This window comes from Chlamydotis macqueenii, chromosome 3, assembly GCF_036417535.1.
Source record: "Chlamydotis macqueenii isolate bChlMac1 chromosome 3, bChlMac1.mat, whole genome shotgun sequence".
In the NCBI taxonomy this organism is placed as follows: domain Eukaryota; kingdom Metazoa; phylum Chordata; class Aves; order Otidiformes; family Otididae; genus Chlamydotis; species Chlamydotis macqueenii.
The window spans coordinates 93,080,267-93,105,399 of NC_141558.1; the positions used below are offsets into that span (position 1 = coordinate 93,080,267).

General features: G+C 40.0%; 1 protein-coding gene across 1 annotated transcript in view; it reads left to right on the forward strand.

The window, feature by feature from the left end:
- Window positions 1-25,133, forward strand: part of PLD5 (phospholipase D family member 5) — a 181,071-nt gene that overhangs the window by 94,750 nt on the left and 61,188 nt on the right. Inside the window, exon 3 of the mRNA XM_086745096.1 lies at window positions 17,661-17,829. Within this exon, the coding sequence (XP_086601222.1) occupies window positions 17,661-17,829 (169 nt within the window). The remainder of the gene's footprint in view (window positions 1-17,660; window positions 17,830-25,133) is intronic.

The following is a 25,133-nucleotide window of genomic DNA, read 5'->3' on the forward strand; positions in this document are numbered from 1 at the left end:
CAGCAGGACAAGATAAATTATTCTTCCCATCTGTTCAGCACCTGTGAGACTACATTTGGAGTAGTGTATAGAGTCTTGGATCCTCCAATACCAGAAAGAAACTGACACACTAGAGTAGATTTAGTGAGCAGTCAGTAGAATGGTTAGGGGACTCAAGTGTACAAAGTACAAGCAGAGGCTGAGAGAACTGTTTAGCCTGAAGATGTAGACATCTTAGTGCTGTCTACAACTACCTTATGGGTGGTTACAGAAACAACAGAACCAGAGTCTTCATGAGGGTGCATAGTGATAGGACAAGAGGGAACAGGTACAACGTGCAACACAGGAAATTCCAATAAAGTACATGGGCTGGGTTTTTTATTTTCCTTCTTTGTGAAAGTGGCCAAATATCAAAAGAGGCCCCCGGAGAGGATTGTGTAATCTCCATCTCCTTGGAGATATTCAACACTTTACCAGACAAAGTGCTGAACAACTTGATCTAAGCGAACCTGTTTTGAGCAGGAGGTTAGACTAGATGACCTCCAGGGGTACCTTCTAACCTGAATTATTTGGTGATACTATATGCTGTTTTGTTTGCTGGAATGCCAATTGGAGCTCCCTATTCCCTCTGCAGTGGTGTTCTTCCCTACAGTTATGCGAGCTTTTTATGTCTGCTTCTCAGAGGGGTGTCTGCTTTCCCTAGGATTCAGTATAACATAGACAATTCTTCATTCTGGCAATCTCTAATATCTTTGCTAAGGGTTAATTCTGGGTCTTTCAGTAGAATTTCTTCTAGCTTTTTTTGTTGCAGATTGCAATCATGATACAATTTCTTATCAGGGGACTGAGTTAACACCTCAAAATTGCTCTTTGCAGACTTTCTGTATTTTCACCTTCTTTTTGTCCTCTCTACTTCACAACATTTCTCATATTTCATGGAGTTTATCACTGTTCAGGTTCTGTGGTTAGTCTGTCATTGGATTAGTTGAAAATAATAATAAAACATCCTCAGAAGGAGCTTTGAGAGAAACAAAACTGCCTCCACTGTCGACTGTTTTATTGGAACATGTTGCTTACAGTTTCAGAAGTTGTAAAAAGATTTTTTCTTACATCTGTTATGCATTTCAGCAGTCATCTGGCTTTTAATTGGTCTGTTTCTTTAGTCTTGGTATTTTTACACTTTTTTATGCTTTGAACTTCACAAATTACAGCAATCATGCAGAAGCAGAGAATGACAGAGGTCAGATTTAGGCAGTTTTCTGACTTAAACATGTGAATAAAGTAACAGCTGACTGTAGAGCCTCCTAAAGATACATTTCCCCACAGACATCATTAGAATTAAATTTGAACAAGAAAATATATGATCTGAAGGCAGAAAATAAATATAAGTGATCCAAAAATGCCCTTTCATCAGACTGAGAATAGAAAATGCTTTTTCAAATTTGTGAGGTTGTAATGGATCTTAAATATGTCTTTCGGTTTCTCATGGGGATGTGTATACCATTTAGGTTAACAGTTTGATTTTAGTCACTCCTAGGCAGTAGTCCAACTGTAATTTAGCTAGATTTTCCATCTTTATACTGTTAAAGGGAAGCAATTCCTTAGGGAAACTGTAATAAAAGACGATAGAATTGCTTAGAGATAGATGCAATACTATTTACATCAGGCAAGATGTAACTGGGAGTGCTAAGGAGGTATTGATGCCATGTTGAAAGGCATTGATAAGTTTTAATCTGGAATACTATGTGTAACTGGCCATCAGTAATCAAGAAGGTTGAACTCATGCTGAGTTGGAGGAGGTTCTAGGAATGAAGAGTCTGTTTAATAAAAAAGACACTAAAGGCACTTGGCTGTGCAGGGTGAAAACTAAGAAGGGAAATTATTGTTGTCCATAAAAATATCACAGGAGAGAGAAATTCCAGGGTGGGACCTGGATTACTGAGAAAAAAAGATAAAGCAGGTAAAAGGGTATCAAGTGAAACAGATTTTTGCGTACGAAAGCAGCAAGATAAAAAATATTCCTGTATGACAAGTGGTGGTAAAAACCTTTCATTGTTCTAATATCTTTTCTTCATCTGGATAATTTAAGAATGAAAAATTGCCTGAAGTAGCAAAAACAGGGACTTGATCACCCAGGAAACCTTTTGCATTTCAGTTTGGAATTTCTACTTAAGTTCCTACACACTGTCCATGGCTTACTGTGTTACCATGTAAGCTGCTTGTAGACAGATTAACCATGTTTTTAAATTAGTATGTCTGTTTTTCTATTTATTGCAGCTAACGGTAAGCTGTAGCAGACTTTCAAAGAAATATCATTAGAAATAGTAATTAGAAGTCTCAGTTATTACTGCTATGCTTCTTGATATCGACAAGCTGCCAAGATATCCATGAAAACCACCTTTAAAAAAAACCAAACCAAAACAAAACAAAAACACACGAAAAAGGCAAAACAAAAAAAAACCTGATCCAAAACATAAGACAAATTAGACTTGCCTTGTGCCCCTGAGGTAAAGAGTTTGAATGATGACAGTTTAGGCAGCAGTACTTAAAAGTCTGTCCTTGAATATTGTATACTGTCAGTGGAAAATTTCAGAGGCCCATGCTGCTAATGCAGTAATTCCTAGAAATCTACCACAAATTGATCCCACTGTGTTTGTCACTACTGTTAAAGTAACAAGTAGTCCACTAATGAAGAGCTTTCAGTCTACCTAGACAAAGCAGGTATGGTGGAGGAACAGGACAGAATACCCAGAATTGTCTTGCAGATTTAATAGCAATACTACGTTTTCTGCCAATTAAGTAATTTGGAAGAGATTTAATGAGTAGAAGACTAACTAGAAGCAGCAAAACAAAAGCAAAAGAGGCCATCTAGGATATAATACACAAAAGAGGGAAGAAGCAAGGAGAGGAGGAGCCAGGGGAATGGAAGAGTTCAAATTAGAGAATAACTAGAGCAAAAGGTGGTGGGGAAAATAAAATGGCACGTGGTTGGAGCAAGCTTTTCTGATGCAGAGCATACCCAGGAAAAACTACAGGAGTCAGCCTATGTCTTTAGAAAGCCTAATGATCCCCACAACAGGACTGTGCTGATTGCACTCTCTGGCTTCTTCCTAGCATTTCTTTTCTTAAGAGTAAGAGAGAAAAGTCTCCCCAGAATGAACAGTTCATTCAAAATGATGCAATTTGAGCACTTGGCAGCAAAGTTTAAGTTTCATGGCTTAAAACACATCATCAAAACTAAGGGTAACTGTGAGAGAAATTCTCTTTGTTGCCTATCACTAAATGCTCCACAATGAGCTGGAATGAATGACAGAGCATGTGGAAAAAAAAAAAATGAGGGAGGGAAGTGATGAGAAATAAGAGAAAGAAAGAGCAAAGTTGTGGTTGTCATAGAGAAGCTTTGATGGGAGAAAATTGTTATGCTACCTGAAGTTTGGAAGAGCAGATGTGAGTTCTTGAATTGCTGTTGTAACGTCAAATAGAATTCAGTCATATGCAAATATTGATATGGCATCTTTCTTCATCGATGAATTTTTTTTTAATAAGATCAGAATGCAAGCTGTTTTCCCTCCATTGTCTTTAAACATTATTGTGAAATCATGATCTAAAAGGAGGTTGTTCTGACATATGATAAGGTGTTGAAATGTTTTGTAGCATATTTTAGACTTGAAGAGGATAAAGGCATGTTACAGCCGAACTTCAGAGCTTCTTGTCATGCCTTGTGACACCCTAACGATAGCCTAATGGAAGTGTGTAAAGAAAGCCCAAATATATGAGAAACAGATGGCAATTTCCATTCTTGGTCTGTGTGCATTAAATATATTTCTCACATATCCCTAAGGCTTATATCTGTTGTGCGAAAAGAGAGCCATGCGCAGAACACTGTGCAACGTTTGACCTCGGTATTCTTGTGCCTTCTCATATGTGAAATTTAGCTAGTGTACTCTGAAATGAATGACGGTTAGTGTCTAGAGATAACATTGCTTTCTTTGACATAAAAATGCCTCTGTGTTTCATTTGAGAAAAATTTTCTAGTATTTCAAGCAACTCTTCAGTGAAATAAGATTTACTTGAACCTTAAGAAATCTATTTCTAATAAAAAAAATAGGAATTATCCTATTAAAAAAAAAAAGATGCAAAGCAAAGTTCTGACAGCAAGAAAAGAACTGCAAGAATCTAGAGATGTGGAGTATGATGCCTTTTGTATTGATTGTGAATTTTGAAATGTCAGCTCCCATCAGAACATGAGGAGAGTCAGATGACTGCTATGCTGATTTGGTTCAAATAATGTCTTTTTAACATCTCTAGTGGCCTTATCAAAAAAAATCCAGGCACATTCTTGCATTACGTTGAGTAGTAAATATATTTATCTGGCTGCTGAACTTCTAGGTTAGTATGAAAGTTGTGGTACATTTCAGTTCTTATTACTATTTAGACAATAGAGGGACTTAAAGAGCTGCTGATGCAGACTGGATTTAGATATTGATGATCTGGTGCTGATCAGTTCTTGCAAGATTTCACTTGAAGTTAGATGATTAAATAAGACACTTGAGTGTTTCCTAAAATGAAACTTCCTTCTCTTTCTTGGAAACTCAGATGTAAGTGTTACCATTACAGCCCTTCCCTCTAGCAAATAATTCTTTTCTTGTGGAATAAGGCACTGATTGTCACGGAAGAAGATGGGAAAGTTGGGACCAAAAAGCATAGGATTTCTCATTTGGATTGTGTATTGGTTTTCTGATTAGACCAGCCTTAATTAAGTCTGTGCTTAATCTACTGTTAATTTCTGGTATGAAGTTGGGTTCTTTTCTAATCATGGGCCACAGTCTTATACAAAATTGAAATTAGGAGTAGTACGAGACCTCTATTATATAAATTTTATTTTTACTTTGTTTTTTTCACTGGCCTGTATTAAATGTAGATATACTAATTTCTAGTTTGATGGCTTTGGCCACTCAGCTTGATACTGTATTTTTCCTTAGCTGGTGTTGCCAAACTTCTTGTCCAAATCAGAAACCATGAGATATTTATAATTATTCCATAAAACATTTATCTTTTCTAACATACCAGGATTTTATCTGTTTAGCTGGTATATATAAAAATGGTTGCAGAAGGTATTAAAAAAAAAACAAAAAGGATAAATTGTTCTGAGAAATCAGGAATTGTGACTATGCTGGGCTTTATTGTAGGATTGTGAAGCAGAAATTACAGTAAAATGTTTTCATTTTGTTTACACTCAATGTTTACATTTAATTCTGGAAGAATTAGGTTTGTATGTCTAGGACCTGTGAAATATCTTCTTCTTTGATGGATTGCTGAGAAATGTTGGATTGAAGTCTAGAGGATCAAACTCCACATCATAGAATCATAGAATGGTTAGGGTTGGAAGGGACCTTCAAAGGTCATCTAGTCCAACCCCCCTGCAAGGAGCAGGGACATCCCTGACTAGGGCAGGTTGCTCAGAGCCTCCTCCAGCCTGGCCTTGAACGTTTCCAGAGATGGGGCCTCCACCACCGTTCTGGGCAACCTGATGCAGTGCTCTATAACTCTCATTGTAAAAAATTTTTTCCTAATTTCTAATCTAAATCTACCCCCCTCTATTTTAAAACCATTACCTCTCGTCCTATCGCAACAGGCCCCACTAAACAGCCTCTCCCCATCTTTCTTGTAGGCCCCCTTGAGGTACTGGAAGACCGCTATCAGGTCTCCCCGGAGCCTCCTCTTCTGCAGGCTGAACAGCCCCAACTCTCTCAGCCTGTCCTCATAAGAGAGGTGCTCCAGCCCTTTTATCATCTTTGTGGCCCTCCTCTGGACCTTCTCCAACTGGTCCATGTCCTTCTTATGTTGGGGGCTCCAGAACTGGACACAGTACTCCAGGTGGGGTCTCACCAGGGCAGAGTAGAAGGACAGAATCACCTCCCTCGACCTGCTGGCCACACTTCTCTTGATGCAGCCCAGGATGTGGTTGGCCTTCTGGGCCGCAAGGGCGCATTGCCTGCTCATGTTAAGCTTCTCATCCACCAGCACTCCCAAGTCCTTCTCCTCAGGGCTGCTCTCAATCCATTCTCCGCCCAGCCTGTATTTGTGCCTGGGATTGCCATGACCCAGGTGCAGGACCTTGCACTTGGCCTGGTTGAACTTCATGAGGTTGGCACGGGCCCACCTCTCCAGCCTGTTAAGGTCCCTCTGGATGGCATCCCTCCCTTCCAGCGTGTCGACGGCAGCACACAACTTGGTGTCGTCGGCGAACTTGCTGAGGGTACACTCTATCCCACTGTCCATGTTGCCGACAAATATGTTGAACAGGGCCAGGCCCAGCATGGACCCCTGAGGGACGCCACTCGTGACCAGTCTCCACATGGACATTGAGCCGTTGACCACCACTCTCTGAGTGCAGCCATCCAGCCAACTCCTTATCCACCGAGTGGTCCGTCCATCAAACCCATGTCTCTCTAGTTTAGAGAGAAGGATGTCGTGCGGGACAGTGTCAAAAGCTTTGCACAAGTCCGGGTAGATGATGTCAGTTGCTCGTCCCTTGTCCACCGATGCTGTCACCCCATCATAGAAGGCCAACAAATTGGTCAGGCACGATCTGCCCTTGGTGAAGCCATGTTGGCTGTCACCAACCACGTCCTTGCTCTCCATGTGCCTTAGCATGGTTTCCAGGAGAATCTGCTCCATGACCTTGCCAGGCACAGAGGTGAGGCTGACCGGCCTGTAGTTACCTGGGTCTTCCTTGTTCCCCTTTTTAAAAATGGGGGTTATGTTCCCTCTCTTCCAGTCACTGGGGACCTCACCAGACCGCCACGACTTCTCAAATACAATGGCCAGTGGCTTGGCAACTTCATCCGCCAGTTCCCTCAGACCCGCGGATGGATCTCATCAGGACTCATGGACTTGTGCACCTTCAGGTTCCTCAGATGATCCCGAACCTGCTCTTCGAGTACAGTGGGCAGTTCTTCATTCTTGCAGTCCCTGCTTGCACCTTCTACAGCTTGGGCGGTGGGACAGGAACTCTTGTCAGTGAAGACTGAGGCAAAAAAGTCATTGAGAACCTCAGCCTTCTCCATGTCCTGGGTAACCAGGACACCAGTTCCCTTCTGGAGGGGGCCTACATTTTCCCTGGACTTTCTTTTGTCCCCTACGTACCTATAAAAGCTCTTCTCGTTGTATTTTATATCCCTGGCCAGATTCAGTTCTGCCAGGGCTTTGGCCTTCCTTACCTTATCCCTGGCCCCTCGCGCAGCCTCTCTGTAGTCCTCCCAGGCTACCTGTCCCCACTTCCACCCTCTATAGGCTTCCTTTTTCACTTTCAGTTGGTCCAGGAGCTCCTTGCTCATCCACGTCGGCCTCCTGGCCTTTTTGCCCGACTTGTTTTTCATCGGGATGCACCTTTGCTGAGCTTGGAGGAGGTGCTCCTTGAATATGGACCAACTTTCCTGGGCCCCTCTTCCCTCCAGGGCCGCCTCCCATGGCACTTGGCCCATCAGGTCCCTGAAGAGGCCGAAGTCCGCCTTCCTGAAGTCTAGGGCAGAGAGCTTGCCGTGTATTTTCCTTGCTGCCCCGTGGATCTTGAACTCCACCATGTCATGGTCGCTGCAGCCAAGGCTGTCCTTTAGTTTCACATCCCCCACCAGCCCCTCCCTGTTGGTGAGCACAGGGTCGAGCATGGCACCCCTCCTTGTCAGCTCCTCTATCGCCTGCAGGAGGAAGTTGTCATCCACGCATTCCAGGAACCTCCTGGACTGCCTGTGCCCTGCCGTGTTGTCTCTCCAACAGATGTCAGGGTGGTTGAAGTCCCCCATGAGGATCAGGGCCTGTGACCGTGAGGCTGCTCCTATCTGCCTATGGAGCACTTCATCTGCTCTGTCCTCCTGGCCAGGCGGCCTGTAACAGACCCCCACTGTAACGTCCCCTGTCCGTCCCCGTCCTCTAATCTTGACCCATAAGCTCTCTGTCAGCTCCTCCTCCATCCCCAGGCGGAGCTCCACACACTCCAGCCGGTTGCTGACGTAGAGAGCGACACCCCCTCCTCGTCTCCCCTTCCTGTCTTTTCTAAAAAGCCTGTACCCCTCCATGTTGACGCTCCAGTTGTAAGAGTCATCCCACCACATCTCCGTGATGCCAATGAGGTCGTAGCCCTGCTCGTGTGCAAGCATCTCCAGCTCTTCCTGTTTATTCCCCATGCTGCGTGCATTGCTATAGAGACACTTCAGCTGTGCCCCCGACAAAGCCGACTTGCTGGCTGGAGCGACAGGTGAGCTATTGGACTGCAGTTTAGGTTTATTTGCACTTATCTGTGATCCTTCCTCGGCTTCTGGACCCTCGGTGTTGGCACTGGCGCCATGCTGACAGCAGTGGGCTGAACTGTGCTCCCCCTCCCCCAGTAACACTAGTTTAAAGCCCTCCGGACGAGCCTGGCAAGTCTTTGTCCAAGCACACTCTTCCCCCTCTTGGTTAGGTGCACGCCATCCGGCTCTAGCAGCCCAGGCTTCTCAAAGCACGCCCCGTGATCTAGATACCCAAAGCCCTGGCTGTAGCACCACTCCCTGAGCCACGAGTTAACCTGCCAGATACGTCTGGCCCTTTCAGGTTCCTGCCCTTCGACCGGGAGGATTGACGAGAAGACCACCTGCGCCCCAGAGCCTTTGACTGTTGAACCCAGAGCCCTGAAATCCCTTTTGATGTTTTTTAGACCGCTGCCAGCTGTGTCGCTGGCCCCCACGTGAAACACCAGCAGTGGATATCCTATCTGTTCAGAAAATTAACAGTCAATTAAAGTAAATTCAGTAAATTAAAGATTTCTTTGGTTCACTGCATTGGTATGATGTTAATTCTACCTGGTAGAGAGCCATTTCAGGGTCTCAGCTGGTGATACTTGTTAGTGATGGCTACTTCTCACCTTTATTTTGCTTACTTATGACTGGACTTTATCAACCAGTTAACTTTTAGAAATTAATATGTCTCTGTATTTTTTGACAGGTGTGCTAATGTTATGGTTCAGACTTAATGTAACAGAGCTAGAAATCTAAAGCAAAGCACCTGAAGCAAAACGGCACATTATTTTTATTGCAAAAGAGTCTTTACACGTATTTTGTCTGTAGCATTCAATTGCATTCTATTTTTTTTTCTCCTTTTCTGAGGGATTTGTTATTGAGTCTTAATGATGCTAAATAGTTTTATACAATGGAATCAACAACCTTCATTTCCGCATCCTGTTTATGAAGCAAGGGGCAGTTGATAAAGATTATTTTGGTATGAGCCTGGATATGTAATGGTGGAAGGAAAAGATCAGTATTGAGCTGGACTGACCTGCATGATTTAAGAAAACGCCAGTGTCAAGGCAAGCATGTCAGAGATCCTAAAGAAAATCAATAAATTACTTAAAGAGTCAATGCTAAGTTGCACTTTATTTACATGTTTTTTTGAACTGAGGCAAATATCAGTCATGTCAGTACAAAAAAAAAAAGAAGATCCTTAATGTTTGCTATTTATTCTTTCTTGTGTTTTTCTTTCCTCCCCATGTTGGTGCTCCATTTTAATTTGATACTTTATGACTGATATTTTAGTTCCAGTATTAAAATGGTCGTGGCAGGCTAAATTGGATTTCTAAGTCAGATTGAGACTTGCTTTGGCACAGGGGAAATATTGTCCCCAGTAGGCTGAAGTGACATTGTAAAACATCTGGTCAAATCTTTGCCTTTGGATGCAGTTTTGCCTTTCAGAACTGAAAGTTCCAGCTGAAACACAACGGTGTAAATTTCATTTTATCACTTAAAATACATTTAATTAGAAATTATTCACAGGTTTAAACCTTAGATGACTTGTGTTTTTGTATAGCGAGTCCGTCGTTTGAAACTTATGTATCTATGGTACGTTACAACACAAATATTGTGTTGCTCATCACTTAAGGGAAGTTGAAACAATAGGATTTTATTGTTGTTACATTCTTTCTGAAGATGGTAGTATGAGAGGGAGGGAATAATCTTTTCTAACGTAACAGTTAGAAAAGAGTCCAAAGAGAAGAGGTATTCCTGGAGTGCTTCTAGTTAGTTATTCTGTAGGCCTAGAGAATTAAGTCTAATCTTCAACTGGTAAAGCCCAATATTGTTCCAGTGACATAACTGCTGACTGAAATTCTTATTTTTTCACATTGTACCAACCAAGATTCTGGCATGTAAAATCTGCCAAGCTTGATGGATGCATTGTGCATGTGTGCATGCTGTATTTGGCTTGTAGACATTGTGATGAGTGGGCACAAAAGCAATTACGTGGGAATAGCAATAACAAAGTGATCTCCAAGTTGATTATGGAAAATATAAAAAGGCCTAAGTTGTGAGGAGTTAAAATATGTGTTGCTATATAGTTAGAATACTTGAATTGCTTCTGTGAACTGATAAGAAAAATTGAAAGGAGACTAAGTGCAAAGAAGAGAGAGCCATAGAAGGGGAAAGCTGAAAGGCAACTTCTAATTTTAGGCATTAGCTGGAGTGGTTAAGGATGGAGTTCAGTGAACACTTGAAGTTGTCAGGGATGTTTATTCCCACTCTTGTGCTGCATCGATCTCCTGCAGCTGCATGTTAAATAGGATCAGGCTACTCAGTAGGCTGAAGGGACCTGTGTCTTCTGAATCCAGTCACAGATGATATTCACAGAATTTAGACCACTGGTTAGGAGATCTGTCAAACATTACTTAGCAAATTATTCGCATGTCTTGCATTTGTAATGTAAAATGCTGTGGCCCTTTCTTGTGTCACGGTGCCCTGGTGACTGCCACACCGGCCCAAGTGATCATCATGACTGAGGAGTTACTGAGTCACTGCTGTGGTGAAGCGCAGGAGCCCAGGACCAGTAGGTGCCTCCTTGCCTTGAGACAGCACCGCTAGAAGGAACACTTCTTTGCTGCACCCTGTAGCCATTATATGCTCCAATGTGACAGTCTAGTAGTCCCTTTTACAGGCACACCATCAACCCTGTTCAAGCATTCCTCTTTTATCCCACTAGGCTACAATTCACATCTCCAGGGACAGGGAAGTTAGGAAATCTGCTTTAAGACCGTGTAGTTGGACCTCCTATACAACAGGTTTTTACCTTTTTACTCTCGTATCTTGTGACTGAGCATTATCTCCTAGAATGATATCCAGCCAGCTTCTCAATATAAAGACAATCAAGAGATGAAGAATCTTCCTTCAAAACAGAGACTGGCACCGTCTCTCTAAAATTCCAGCAAAATTTGATTTCTTGAAATAATAAGTGTTTAATGTGCTCATTGCAGTGTTTTATCATTGAGTGCATGGAATATGTTGAAAATACGTGTTTGTCAGGGAGGAACTCAGAGCAGCTTTTCAATTTAAACATCACAGTAGTCTGCTCTATCAAATACTGGGAAATGTTCAGATAAAGCTCTGTACCTGGAGCTCAATGCTGCATGTCTGCAGAAAAATATATTTAGTAGCATAAATCTGAACATATCTGCATTCACTGCAGATCTAATTCGAAGCATAGTCTTAAACCAGGTATTCAGCATCCCAAGATTTTTGTCTCTGCAGATCAAAGTCTTCATGAATGAAATTCAAAAAGCAGACAAGCAAATGTCAGCAAAGAGCTTTTGTAGTGTGCATATGCTCAGCCGCATGCACGTGTACAGATGCACATACACGTGCCTCACCAGTTGAGATTGTCAGTGTTAGAGGTCTGTTATAGAGCTTGTGATATTCTCAGTTAGATGCTAATGATCCAGGTGCTTTTGAGTACTTAGTCTGACTTCACAGTCAATTTTACATTCAATCTTATCTGCTCTCAATTTCACTTTTAGCCATTGTGTTCTGTTGTGAGTTTACTTCAATGGGTCAAACATTTTACTTAAAATTTAAATCAACAGCACAAGTATGTCATAGCTAGCGGATTATTTAATTTATACTGGAAGAATTAAGTGCATAGTTTAGTTTTTCTTTACTGGGTATATCATGTAATTATCCAAATATACTGCATGCTTTAAGGCTTTGGAGTCTGATCTCAAGTAAAATTTTAGGGCTTGATCTTCCAAATCCTTACCACTGACTGTAAGGGGAATATCCAAATATATTGATAAGTTGTACCATGCTTTCTCTTTTTTTTAGGACACCCGTTCTCTGAACCCAGAAAAGAGAGTTTGTTCTGCATGTTTTTTAAATAGTAATTATACCCTGTCTAGAAGGATATTTCTTAATCCCTTTCAGAAACAAGAGCTCAAGCTGTGGTTCTGTTGAAGAACCAAAGAGAAGATGGTCTTGGCCAGCACAACAGCTAATGAGTAGATCTGAGAGAGAACAGTGGTAGGAGGGATATGATGTAGAAGAAAGTGGAGATCTTGAAGGTGACGTGGTGAAACCCTCAATTGAAAGCACTGATCTGAGAAAGATGGTAGGTTTTGAATGGGTATCACGACTCTGGTTTTATAACAAAGGAGGAGCTGGAACTCTGTGAGGAGCTGTGGTCCTTCAGGGCAGGGGTTGGTGGTTCCAGGGCTTCTGGATTAAAAGAGAGAGAGAGGTCACAAGAGGGTATCTTTAACTAGGACCTTGGTGTAGGGGCAGGACTTACGCACTTTTCCTAGTCCTTTTTAAAATTCTTTCCTCTGTTCCCCCCGCTGTTCCCCCTCTATTTTCCCATCTATTTCCCCCCTCTATTCCTCTCCTTTGTCTGAAATATAGCAGCTCTATGACAGATAGCTGTAGCTTTTCTTCCATTTCTTTGTCTCATACAAATCATAGTAGTGTTTTCTTACCACATTTCTTGCCTTTAATGGTGAGGAAATTCAGATGTAGAGACTCTCAAGTGCACGTGACCTGGATTTTCTTTAGTGTATGACTCCGGATTGGGACAAACTGGAGTGAATAATGTTCTACAGCCTATCAATTTAATGTGTTGTGAAGTTTGAACTGTCAAAAGGACTTTCTTTTTATACTTATGTAATCATTACAGCTAAACTTTTCAACAGACAGAGCTATAAATTTTTGCCAATAACCCTAAGTTTATTCAAGGGACAGACATATAGGATCTGCCCATTTTCACTGCCCTAGCCCTCTTTCTACTGTAATTAGCCTAGATGCTAAATTAAGAGTATTTCTGTTTCCTTCAGAGGAAAAAAAAAATTGGTGTGAGATCAGAAACAAATCTTCTCGCTTTCAGACCAAAGAACTGTTGAAGATGAAGAAGAATCTTTAGTCTGGGACAGAATTTGCCTGAAATTATTAAATGCCACTCATGTAGTTGAGCTCAGAAGAGTCTTATTATTGAGGTCAAGGTCTGTTCTTTGGTAGGCGTTAAATACCTCTTACTACATTTCTGTTAGCTTAGAGGAGCTTGAATCTCAGCTCTGACCCTTGTCTCTCTCTATAACTTCACAAAAATTGTGTAACATTACTTTCAGGTTTCTCAGTCTATGTGAGGTAGATTTGAGAATATTCGGCTATATCACTGAAAAAGCTAGCCTCTGTTGGCATTAATCAGATATAGTAGTGAGAGCACCAGGAAATCAGAGAAGGGAAGGACATCTCATCCAACAGGTGTAAGGTTACCTGCTAATGCTTTTGAGCATAGGAAAAGTCTGCTTTAATCACCATGTTACGTTTGTTCTGTTTTGCTTTGTTAATATGCCATTTTTGCAGAATAGATTATGTCACCATGTCTGATCTTCCTCAAGGTCTGTGAATGACCTTCTCTCCTGGAAGTTTTTGTTATATTATATTTTATAAACCTCTTTGTGGGTCATATTGGAACAAAAATGAGAGCTAAATTTAGCTTTTATTGCTGGAATTGGGGCTTGCAAACTCAAACATTTGCACAGAAGAGTTAACAAAACTCTTCTTGACTATGCACTGGAACTTTACTATTTTGCCAAAGGAAAAGGAAAAGGAAAAATTATGAAGGCAAAATTATTTAGTTCAGAAACTTGGTGGTTGACTTTTTTTTAACTTCTGAGCTTGTTGTTGAGTTTTTGAGTGGGTAGGGTAATATATTGAAGGTTTTTGGCAGAATCAGTTCATTATTAAAGGGAAGTCTAAACTCTGAAAACAGCATTTTAACTAGTGCCCTAGCTAGATTAAATGTCTGTCTGCTAAAGAACATGAAGTACTTACTATTTGGTTAAACAAGGGACTGGGAAATATATTAACAGATAATATCTGTTCTGAATAATGCTTTTGCGAACTGGAATGCATTTGGCTTCTATTACATAATCAAACCCAAATTCTAAAATGGCAGGAGCTGTGTAGTCACATGCCTTATTTAGTGCTAGTGCTGTAGCCTGCTGAATGGTATGCAGATTGAAAAGTTGGGAGTTGATCTCCTAGTAAAGAGCAAGTTCAGCTCAACAGTCAGGACAAACTTCCTTACCAAGAGGCACCTTGTCCATGACAAGGGCCATTTTAAGAGGGAGATGCGTATAATTTTGCCCAGTAAATTTTTCTTGCTACTTTTTATGAATAAGTAAATGGTTTTAACCTGTGGAATAGGAGGAAGAGCCCACCTTTTTGCATATCTTAATGATGTCTGTACCCCAGTTGTCGTAGTTCAGCCCTGATCAGGACCAGACTATGCAGTCTCTCTCTCACTCCCCCACCCTCCGAGAGAACAGGGAGAGAAAATATAAGGAAAAAAACGGCTCGAGGTTTGAGATAAGGACAGGGAGAAATCCTTAAAGTTACCGTCATGGGCAAAACAGACTCGACTTGGGGAAAACTATTCATTTATTACTACAAACAGCAGGATAATGAGACAGAGAACAAGATAACCTCCCTCCACCCCTCCCACCTTAGGCCCCCCCTCACTAACAAAACCACGACACCAATGTATCTATAGAGCAATGACTCACATCCACAGCTTTTCCTGCATTACACATTAAGGTATAGCTTCCAGTGACTTCTGGAATCCAGGTTTATAATATATTGATATAGGATTTTCCCCTACTTCGGACCAGAATAATGTGAAGTCAATGCATCAGAAATAAGCATATGTATGTTTGACTGGATCAGGACCCTAATCTCAGATATAACATGTTAAGCTTCTTGGACTTGGAGGTATTTGAGCTATTAAAAATCTGACTGGACAATGTCCTGAGCATCCTGCTGTCATTTCCCCTGCTTTGATAAGGGGGGATTGAGCTACATGATCCTCCAGATCTCACTGACTCACGATCTCCACTGACTCCATGACAGTCTTACCTTCTGTGCAGCTTTCAACTCGGCAAAGACAGATAGAAAGAATGGAAGTTAAGGTAATGCATTCCAGTGAAACAGGAGTTCAGTACAGCCCATGGGAAACACCACAAGAAGCCACTGGAATTCATGACGGATTCAATCCTGTCAGTTATTTTGTGGGCTTCTCTGTATTCATTTGCATAGGTTCAACCAGAAAATACTGTATATGTCAGGCAATATTCTAATGTTGAAAAATTTTGGTCACATCTTGTGTTAAGGGAGTGGTACGCAGTTTTAAATTCTAGCTAAATCAGAACGACATTTGATAGATTATTTTTGAATAATCATTTGATATATGAAGAATGTGTTTGGAGAACATTCAAAATAACTCTCCTGTATCTACATGTGATTGGGTAGGGGATGGAAGAGGCCAGAAAGACACGGATTCATTTCTCATCTTTGCCACTGGATTGTTGAGCAGGGTTTTACGTACTTGTACAATCACTTTACCTTCTATGCTTTGATTTCTTGCTCTTTGAAGGTGGCCATCCTACAGCTCACTATAGAACAGCTCTGGGAACATGGACATTGCTAAGAGCCCCAGTATGATTAATAATGTTAACTACTGAAAAAGAATTAACCAAGCTTTCAAGGGATCTAACAAAAGTTTTATGATGTTCTGTAACAGGATTAGATGCAGCAGAAATAAGCCTAAAACCCAGAGTGTTAGAGTGAAATAGTTTCTTTTTTAAAGTATGCCATTGCTAGTAGACTAATAAGGGCACTACATTTTTAGGGCACTAGTTATTTTGAAAAGTTTGAAAACAAGGTAGGTAGAATGTTTTAGAATGAAGTACTTTGAGGACATTGAAAAATCAAGTTGTGTTTTTAACCTTTTACAGTCAATTTAGTGGTGTTACAACTCTGTTACTGTAATGCAGTTAAGTTTAATGTTAATCAACAGAATAGTGTGTTCAAATTATGTTGTGGAGAACGTCATCAGTAATTGTAGCTTAGGGATATGTATGCTTGACAGATTTTTAGGGAATAAGAGAACATATTGGAATGTTGAATGACAGGAGGAGCTGTGCCTGTTCTGGTTTTGCGGGAGTGGTTTGCCAGGCTGGGAGAGTAAGAATGTGACCATCACCACAGGTTTACGTTATCACAAACCTTGCTGAGTTTTCTTTACACTGTTAAATAAGAGTACTAATCTTCAGTCTTTTAATGGGTTCACTTTGCAAACATGCTTGATATTCTGAAATAGCTGTAAAAGTTTCCATGTGACCCTGTAGGATGAACTGAATTAAGAGAAGATACAGAACTAACTTGTTTTTCTAACAGTCAAAAAGTGTACATTTCTCATTTACGTGTGAGATCTGTATTAATGATTTACTTTTGAAAAGTTTACAAATTCTATTCATATTGCTGGAGTTGATAATTAGTGCTATTAATAAATTCAGAAACAGTATAGAAATACTTAATATACTTGGATACAATGAAAAGGAGTATTCTCCAACTCCCTACTACAGCTTTCCTGAATCTGCTTTTTATGATTCACAGTAAAAGTGGCAGATGTTGGGAGCGCTTATAGAAATGCCACTTGGATAAGTTGAAAATTTTGTCTGTTCACCTGAAGACAGAATTGGGAAACTTGTTTGACTTGCATTTATTTTTAAGATTCCTCTACTGAGTGTAGAGAGGAGCTGTATCTCCTGTAATTTAAGGAAATCTAGCAGTGAGGCAGTATGCTGAATGAAACACATCATTTCCCTGATGCAGAGGAGCATATTTTGAACTGTCAGTTTATTACAATGTTTGTTTAGCTTCTTGGATCCATGTGAATGTATGTAATGTTATCTGCAAACATTTTGAATAATACAGACAGATGAAGGAGCCTTCCAAAAAGAACAGGAAATTTAAAGGGCATTATTCTTCTTTTCTTAACCACTAGATCCCAGTTACACAGGTAAACAAAAGCAGAAAAATTAGGTAGCTTAGGGCAGTTGGAAAGGGAGAATTCATATATAGAGACTACAATGGAACAAAATGTCAACTGTAAAAGCAGACCTAAGAGAATGCCAGAGAGCATACATCTTGCCACATTGCTTAGAGAGAATAAATTAAATACAAAGATGAGAACGGCAAAGCAAGAAGAGATTGTTTCATTCTTCCCGTCCTCACCTTAAGGACCGATTCTCCCACTTACTGTGTTATAAGTAGTAACATTTTCCATGTTTAAACTAATTTTGCAGAGCTTCAAAAGCTTAATTGGCTTTGCTGCATTAACAGTAGGCCATTTCCATGGTTTATTGTTTTGGGAAGTGCAGAGCATGACAGTCAGCAACTTCAAACTGAGTTGTGGGGTGGCACGCTGCTGAGAGCCTCTGGGAGCAGATGTTGAATTACAGGCCCAAAACCTGGCATTCTTTACAATTTGGAACTTGTTAATAAATAGAAGTGCTTTTGTTAAGTGGTTATTTTTTCCTTATCTATTCTCAGGGTTGCTCTTGTGGAAAATATTCCTGAAGGGATCAACTATTCAGACAGTGCACCATCCCATTTGTCTCTTTTCCAAGGCTGGATGAATTTGCTTAATATGGCTGAAAAGTCTGTTGACATAGTATCTTCCCAGTGGGACCTCAATCACAGTCATCCATCAGCATGCCAGGTATGTTCTAGCCTAACAAAAGGGTGGGACCTTAACAATCTGTTCTTGTTTCACTATTAATTAATATACCCTTCCCTGTGGCAGGCCTATTTGTTTGGGTAGTCTAAAAAAAAAACATTTTTGGGGGGGGATTTTCCTGCCAATACAATAGTTTTGTGAGAGTGGTAGCACACTTGGGCTAGAGAACACATCCAACACATTTTCATATCACTTCCATCTTAGGGAAGGATGTCGTTGTGTAATCTTGAGAAACTTGCAAAATTGAACCTGTATTAACACATCCAGAATTTGGGAATATCCATAAATCTATACACTTGCTTTCTAGTTGGTGCAACTGATGAAGTAAAAGAAAATGGATTAATTCTGCAGCCAAATAGATGGATAGAGTTACACTTATAAAGAATGTAGTATCAGGTGATTTCTCATAGCTTTTCAAAATGAATCTTGGGGAAGGGAGCAGTGTTCAACACTTCTGCAATTAAGAGCAATAGGAAAAATCATAAATCATAGAGAATGAGACAAACATGCATTACAATGATGCTGTGCCAACAAACACTTTGTTCTTGAGTGCAATCTTAGAAATATGGTAAGGGTAGGTTTCCACTTAATGTCACTTGTGAAGCTAAGATATCAAAGAACTGACAGGCTGAGAGTATCTCCTCTTTCCCACCAAATGGATTTTTTTCTGAAAGAAGCCACTCAGCTGATGTGAAACTGGGTTAAAATGACAGCGGGTAACTGTAAGGAATCAACTCTATTATACTGTCATAAACTCTTCACTTTCCTCTCTAGTAGTGTTGATGCTGTACAGTAAAAAAAAAAAAAATCTTTTGGTAGACGACAGACAAAGACTAGTATTCTGAGCAAGTAAAGAGAATACTGCAAATAGCCTGTGTTTTCAAGTAAAGGACTGGATTCTACCTCTTTTGAAAGAGACCGTAGCCTATTTGAACAGCATACATTAACTTTTTTTTCCGAATAAATCTGCTGTATGTCCATTTAAATGAGTGAAAATCTGAGTTGAACAGCCAAATGGCAAATGTAGTCCAAACCATTCCTTTTACAATGCTTATAAACATTGGAGTATAGCTTGCGAATAACTTTATTAAGCATCAAAATATCTAGATTTTTCACAAAGTAATTATGCAGCTAAGCTTTATTTAAATTTATTGTCTAAGAAACTTCAAAACTATGTACTGTCATTCAAGCAGATGAATTCAAAGAGATAGTGCCTTAGATGTTTTTAGGATGTGCATGAGTTGGTATGTGTGTGAGTCTTTTAAAAATGTTTTGTCTGAAAAAAAATCAGTATGTCAGTTGCTTCAGAACCAACAGAGCCTAACAAATCCCAAACAGAGGACAAAAATAGCAAATTTGAAATTGGGATTTCAGTAGTTAAGCATCAAATCTATTCACTGTCCCACATTCTTATTGCCGAATGTCAAAGCAGGGAAAGGAAGAAGAGACGTATAGGAAGTGGATTTGCTCTTTCATCCTCAAATGCACTGTTAAAGCCAGAAGAATGAAACATTTTTCATAATATTCTATTCTAGTTATCTATTTCTGCTTGCTAGTAGTCTTACAAAAGTGAATAATTACTTCTGTTTAAAGGCAATTAATATTCCATTCATTTCCTCATTTTTACAGCAGTGTGGACTCAACATCTGATATATCTTTCTGCCAAGCTTGTCTGTTCATGCTAAAACACTATACTGTTAGTGACCAGTCTGATTGCTAAAGAGGTTGCCAAGAGGCAATGTTTCTTAGCAGATCGCTACCCCAGAGAAAGTATGCAAAGCTTAGTGTGTGAAAGGGAAGGGAGAAAAATTGTATCATTACATCTGCTTTTTCTCCACTTGTAAATTAAAGTGATATTTCAGAAAAGCTTCAATAATTGTAATCTAGTAATTTTCTGAAGTATAAGTCAGGAGTCCTCAAGTCTTTACAATTTGAGTTCAGGGAAATTTGTCCCAAAATAGCAGAAGAATTATGAAATATAAGGGACTGAGATGTAAAACTTCCAGGTGGTATGGTGTTTAGCGAGGAAGTTCTAGTCATCCCTTGAGTGATTCTTATTTTATCAGAAACTAAGGACATAACTATTTTCCATAGGGACCTACATCCTGCTCTATAACTAGCAATTTCCATTTTATGAATATTCAAGGCATATTGCAAAGCAAGGTTCTCTACAAGAACACTTCAACAGACATGGATTTTTGAAGAAGGAAAGCTGAGCAGGCTAGATTACTTTTTCTTAGTTACGAGGTTTAGCTACGTTCTCTGTATATATGTTTCTGTAGTTACATACACACATGCATACATACATATATATACATGTATGTCAAATATACGTATTGCAGAAAAATACAGCAGAAAATTCTGCAATTTTATATACACACACACATGTATGCCCAATGTACGTATCATCCATATGTACACATATTGTCCATTTTGTCCAAACGTATATTGGAGATACATGTGTGTATATATATGTATACATGTGCATATATAAAATGACAGAACTTCCTGCTACATCTTTCTTCATTTTTGTTTGTGGGGATGTTACCTAGTGTCCTTGACAGTTGCCTGTCCATGTTTTGTTGTTATAAATCTAAATAAACACTCATTGCTGACTGAGCCGTGCAGGTCACAACTGCTGTGCTCAGCCATCAGAGTTCCTGGGTCTTACTAAACTCTAGTCTCCAAATGCAAATGTAAGATGCTATACTGTTTCGTGTGCTTTCACAGTTTAGGCGATCAAGTAAACAAATATTTGTTTGGCAAAATACTGAGTAGGCTTTATACACCTGTTTTTCTCATTCAGAAGAAAACCATGTGCTTTGGCGACTTTGTGTTGTTATGTGTGTCTTCAAGATAGCAGGGTGGTTGTCATGTAGAAAATTTTTGATATTTTTGCAGAATGTGAACTTGTGACTCCTGTGGCAATCTGATGTTTAGGAGGACAATAGGTACACTATTTTTGAGGACAGCTTTTAATTCATTTGCACTGAAGGGAGAGGTGAACATAAGATATGCCAATTTCATTATTTTCACACTTCATTTCCTATGGGTCATTTCATGTTTACAAACTTTAATTTAGAGTGACTTTTTATCATTCCAGCAAGCTCTTCCTCACAAATTTCATTTTACAAATGTTTTACAAATAAGAATTAATGCCATAATGGCTTATTGGTATTGCCGTGAGTATGGCACAGTTCTCCCAGGACAGCTGTTTGAATGACCATAAGATGATTGAAGGGTAGATCTGCGTCTGATTTTCAATGATCACACTAAAAATAGACGGTTCTGACTTTATCTCTACCTACCTATTGTGCAGTTCCCAAATGGCTTGATGGGAGAAGTCTCCCACTCCATCTGATAACGTCTCATGTAAGCCAGCTGTCCAACTTTGTAATGAATGTCTGCCGATGAGTCATGTGTCACTCCAACATGCATTGCCCAAGGATCTTAAGTGATTTGTTTGGTAGAACAGATGTTAGTGCCAGAGCTTAAGTACCCTTCCTTGACAATTATGAAAAAATGCAAATAAGTACAGAGAGGAGCACATCTCCAAACATAACAGCTACCAGCAGAAATTATCTACAATCAGCTATAGAGATCGCAGTGTATTTTCTTTTCTATAAGCTCACCTTTACACAAACATCTCTCCTCTTCAGGTGGTGACATTTCCCCAATGCAGCTCCCTTTTCGTTAGTTGCTTTGCTAGAAGAATTTGAGGAGAGCATTTGAGTTTTTCTGTTCTGCATTAAATAGCAGAAGTTAAAGGTAGTATTTCTTGATTTATTTTTCTCTGTTGATTTCTGGCAGCATGCTATGATTTTTAGTGATGTGTTGGGGTTTAACCCCAGCCAGCAACTAAGCACCACACAGCCACTCACTTGCTTCTCCCCGACAAGATAAGAGAGAGAATCAGAAAAGTAAAAGTAATAAAACTCGTGGATTGAGATAAAGAGAGTTTACTGGAAAAAGCAAAAGCTGTGTGAACAAGCAGAGCAAAATGAGTAATTCATTCGCTACTTCCCATCAGCAGGCAGATGTTCAGCCATCTTCAGGAAAGCAGGGCTCCATCACATGTAACACTTACTTGGGAAGGCAAACACCATCACTCTGAATGTTCTTCACTTCCTTCTTCGTCCTCCAGCTTTATATGCTGAGCATGATGTCATATGGTATGGGATATCCCTTTGGTCAGTTGGGGTCAGCTGTCCCAGCTGTGTCCCCTCCCAGCTTCTTGTGTACCCCAGCCTGCTCCCTGGTAGGGTGATGTGAGAAGCAGAAAAGACCTTGACTCTGTGTAAGCACTGCTCAGCAATAACAAAAACATCTCTGTATTATCAACACTGTTTTCAGCATAAATCCAAAACATACCCTGATGCTAGCTACTATGAAGAAAATTAACTCTATCCCAGCCAAAACCAGCACACCAAGAGGCTTGATCATAAGACAACTTTTAGAAATATTAGTGGAATTGTATAGAATAAATCCAGAAGAAAATTCTGGAAGCAACCAGTTTTATTTCTGTGGAAAGAAAAAGCTAAGCATTGTCAAAACTGTAGGAATCTAAGAGAAGAGCAGAATAATTCAGTTTTAGAGTACTTCAATAAATACAGCCTCTTGATGTTCATATCTGCCCTATTTTATTTTTAATGAGGAATGCATGCTGATAAAGACAACAGTAGGCAAGGGAAATCAGTCAGGCTAGAATCAGTCTGCCTCATAACTGCTAAGAAATTACTTTGGGGGCAATTTCAAGGTGTTTTGGTAATGATAATTTTCTTTTTTCTTTTTTTTTTTTTTTTTTTTCAATTCACCAGGTGGCCGTGGCAGGTACGGCTGGGATTGCTGTTTCAGATGTACGGTAGTTTAAAGCTACCATGAGACTGTCAGTTTGTTTGCGTGACAAATACGTTTTACGTTCTGTTTTGTCACTTTCAGTAGGTTTTTTGAAACAGCCCTGTGAAAAGTGTAAGAGAATATTTTATCAGGATAGGCAGATTTCTAGGGGTATTGTTTGTTAAAATGCAGATAGGGTATAAGGTAGCATAGTGCAGCTTCGTAGCACTTGGCTGCTACTATTTCTCAGTCCTCATGAGCTGAGTGTATAGAAATGATTCTGATTGCTGTCACGTAGTCGCACGGCAACCCGGTATTGTCTTGCAAAGGGAACGTGGTCTGAATGACAGCGTGAGGGTTTGTATTCAACAGAAGCATTTCAAATGTGCTGACAGCAGTGACAAAACTCTTCAGACCTTCTGTCCTGTCTTTTTTCCTTTTTGTAGAACAAAACAGTAAAATTGCAAGTAAACATGTCAGAAAGTCTAGAAACTGAGCTTCAAATTAATATTAATGAGGAAGAAGGCCAGGTTCTTTAACAATGAAGGAAGAATTTCTAGTACACTGCTATAGTATGTACAGATTTTTAAAAACAAGTTGGTAATTTTTCACAGTTGTTTAGAGTGTCTAGACTAAGCCTTGATGACAGTATGAATGCCTTCTGAGGGATGATGCAGCAGGAGATGAGGTGGGGAGAATTCTTTGCAGTTCTGGCACCCAGTGGTGTTTTTTGCGTGCCTATATAAATACATATATTTGTGGTGAGTGTGCTCCGAGTCTTAACCATCACTACTTAGAGATGCTGTAAAAGTTTTATCAATGTGAGATTTCACCATTTATGAACATAATTGGACAAGAAAGGATATTATAAATGCATAGCTTGTGGTGTCCCTGATAGCAAGAGGGATGTATTTTCACAGAAGATGCCTTTGGAATGCAAGGCAGCACCTTAAGTAATCTGTTCACCCATAGAATGGGCTGTTCAGCTGGCAGCAAGGCCTGTAAGAGCTAGCCAGGAAGTCCATCAAGGATGCTGTGTTGGTCACATCAGGTCATACTAAGTTCAGGCAAAACTCAGGAAATGCTGCCGTGTTCTTTTTTGTCCAAACTAAAATTAATACAGGAAGTCCAGACTTCTTTATCAAAGCTTTTGTGAATCATATGTAAATAAAATTTTGTGCAGGTAGAAGTGAAATGGCAATAATGTCCAAAAATAATTACCTGATGGGAAAAAAAAGTGTGTAAAGAACCATCCCCTGAAACTAATTATTTTATCAGCTTCAGATGTTAACATTCTAAGCATTTATTTAGTAGAACACTTAATGCACAAAATTCATGTTGATAATGCAAAACACTTTCAATCGAATTTATGAATGCTTTTTCCATGTTTATTTTTGTATGCTACAGCTTTCTACTGTGCCTCTAGTCAAAATCAGTTTTTACACATAACCCAAACAAAACCAATGTGCCTCTCTTTGTCTTTCTACCTAGTAAATTAAATCAATATATAGAACCTTTCTGAATAGCAGTTTCTACATATATATTAAAATTATATGTATTTAATTAATGTCATGCAAGTCTTTTAGCCCTTAATTTTCCCTGCTTGCTTTTTGCAGAGAGAAAACTAATGAAACTCAAAACCAGTGGTGTCTCCAGTTGGTGAACCCAGAAGTGGGGCCAACAGCTGCCCGAGCTCTGGCTTGTCAGGAGCCTGTCACCCCAGGGGAGCTGGGGGACAGGTCAAGGCATGGGCTGGGAACTCAGCAGACAACAGCACAGTGATTGTGGGTCCTAGGTTTGACTGGAGTCTAGCAGTGCCAGTCTGCAGCAATCAAGGGAGAGACCCTCTTGAGTGGAGTAGGGCACCCAGGAACACTGGCCAGTGCCCCTCTACTCCCTCGGGATCATGATGGAGCTGCTGTATAGCTCTGTATGCTGCACCCATCCCCTCCACGCTATTATCTCATCAATTCTTACCTCTAGTAACATCTGCCCTCCTTCTCCATAAAAATAAAACCCACAACCACTGATGTGAGAATTAAGGATCCTTTTAGCTTCATGAGGAATGTGAGGGAAAGACACTCCTTGACTTGCATAGCAACTCAGTGAGGGTTTCTTGGTGTGTGAGTTAAATCGTAGGTGTCTTTTCTTATGTATGGGACCACCTAGTCACCTCAAGAAATGCTGAATCTGAGTATAAGTATTTGGAGCTTCATGCAAAGTATGTTTTTGTTTTCCTATTCTGTTAGCTGTTACGTAATGCTTTTGTTATGGCAGTATCTTGTTGGCTACTAAGTTTCTGTGAGCCCTGGGATGAGCAGGGATAAGTGAATATTGTTAAAATAGATCTATAATGTAGACAGGTGAAGAGCTAACTTTCTTTGACTCCTTAGTGCTTAAGTCCCTGCAAGGCCTGAGGTGTCAATCTGTGCAGGCAATCACAGAGAAAG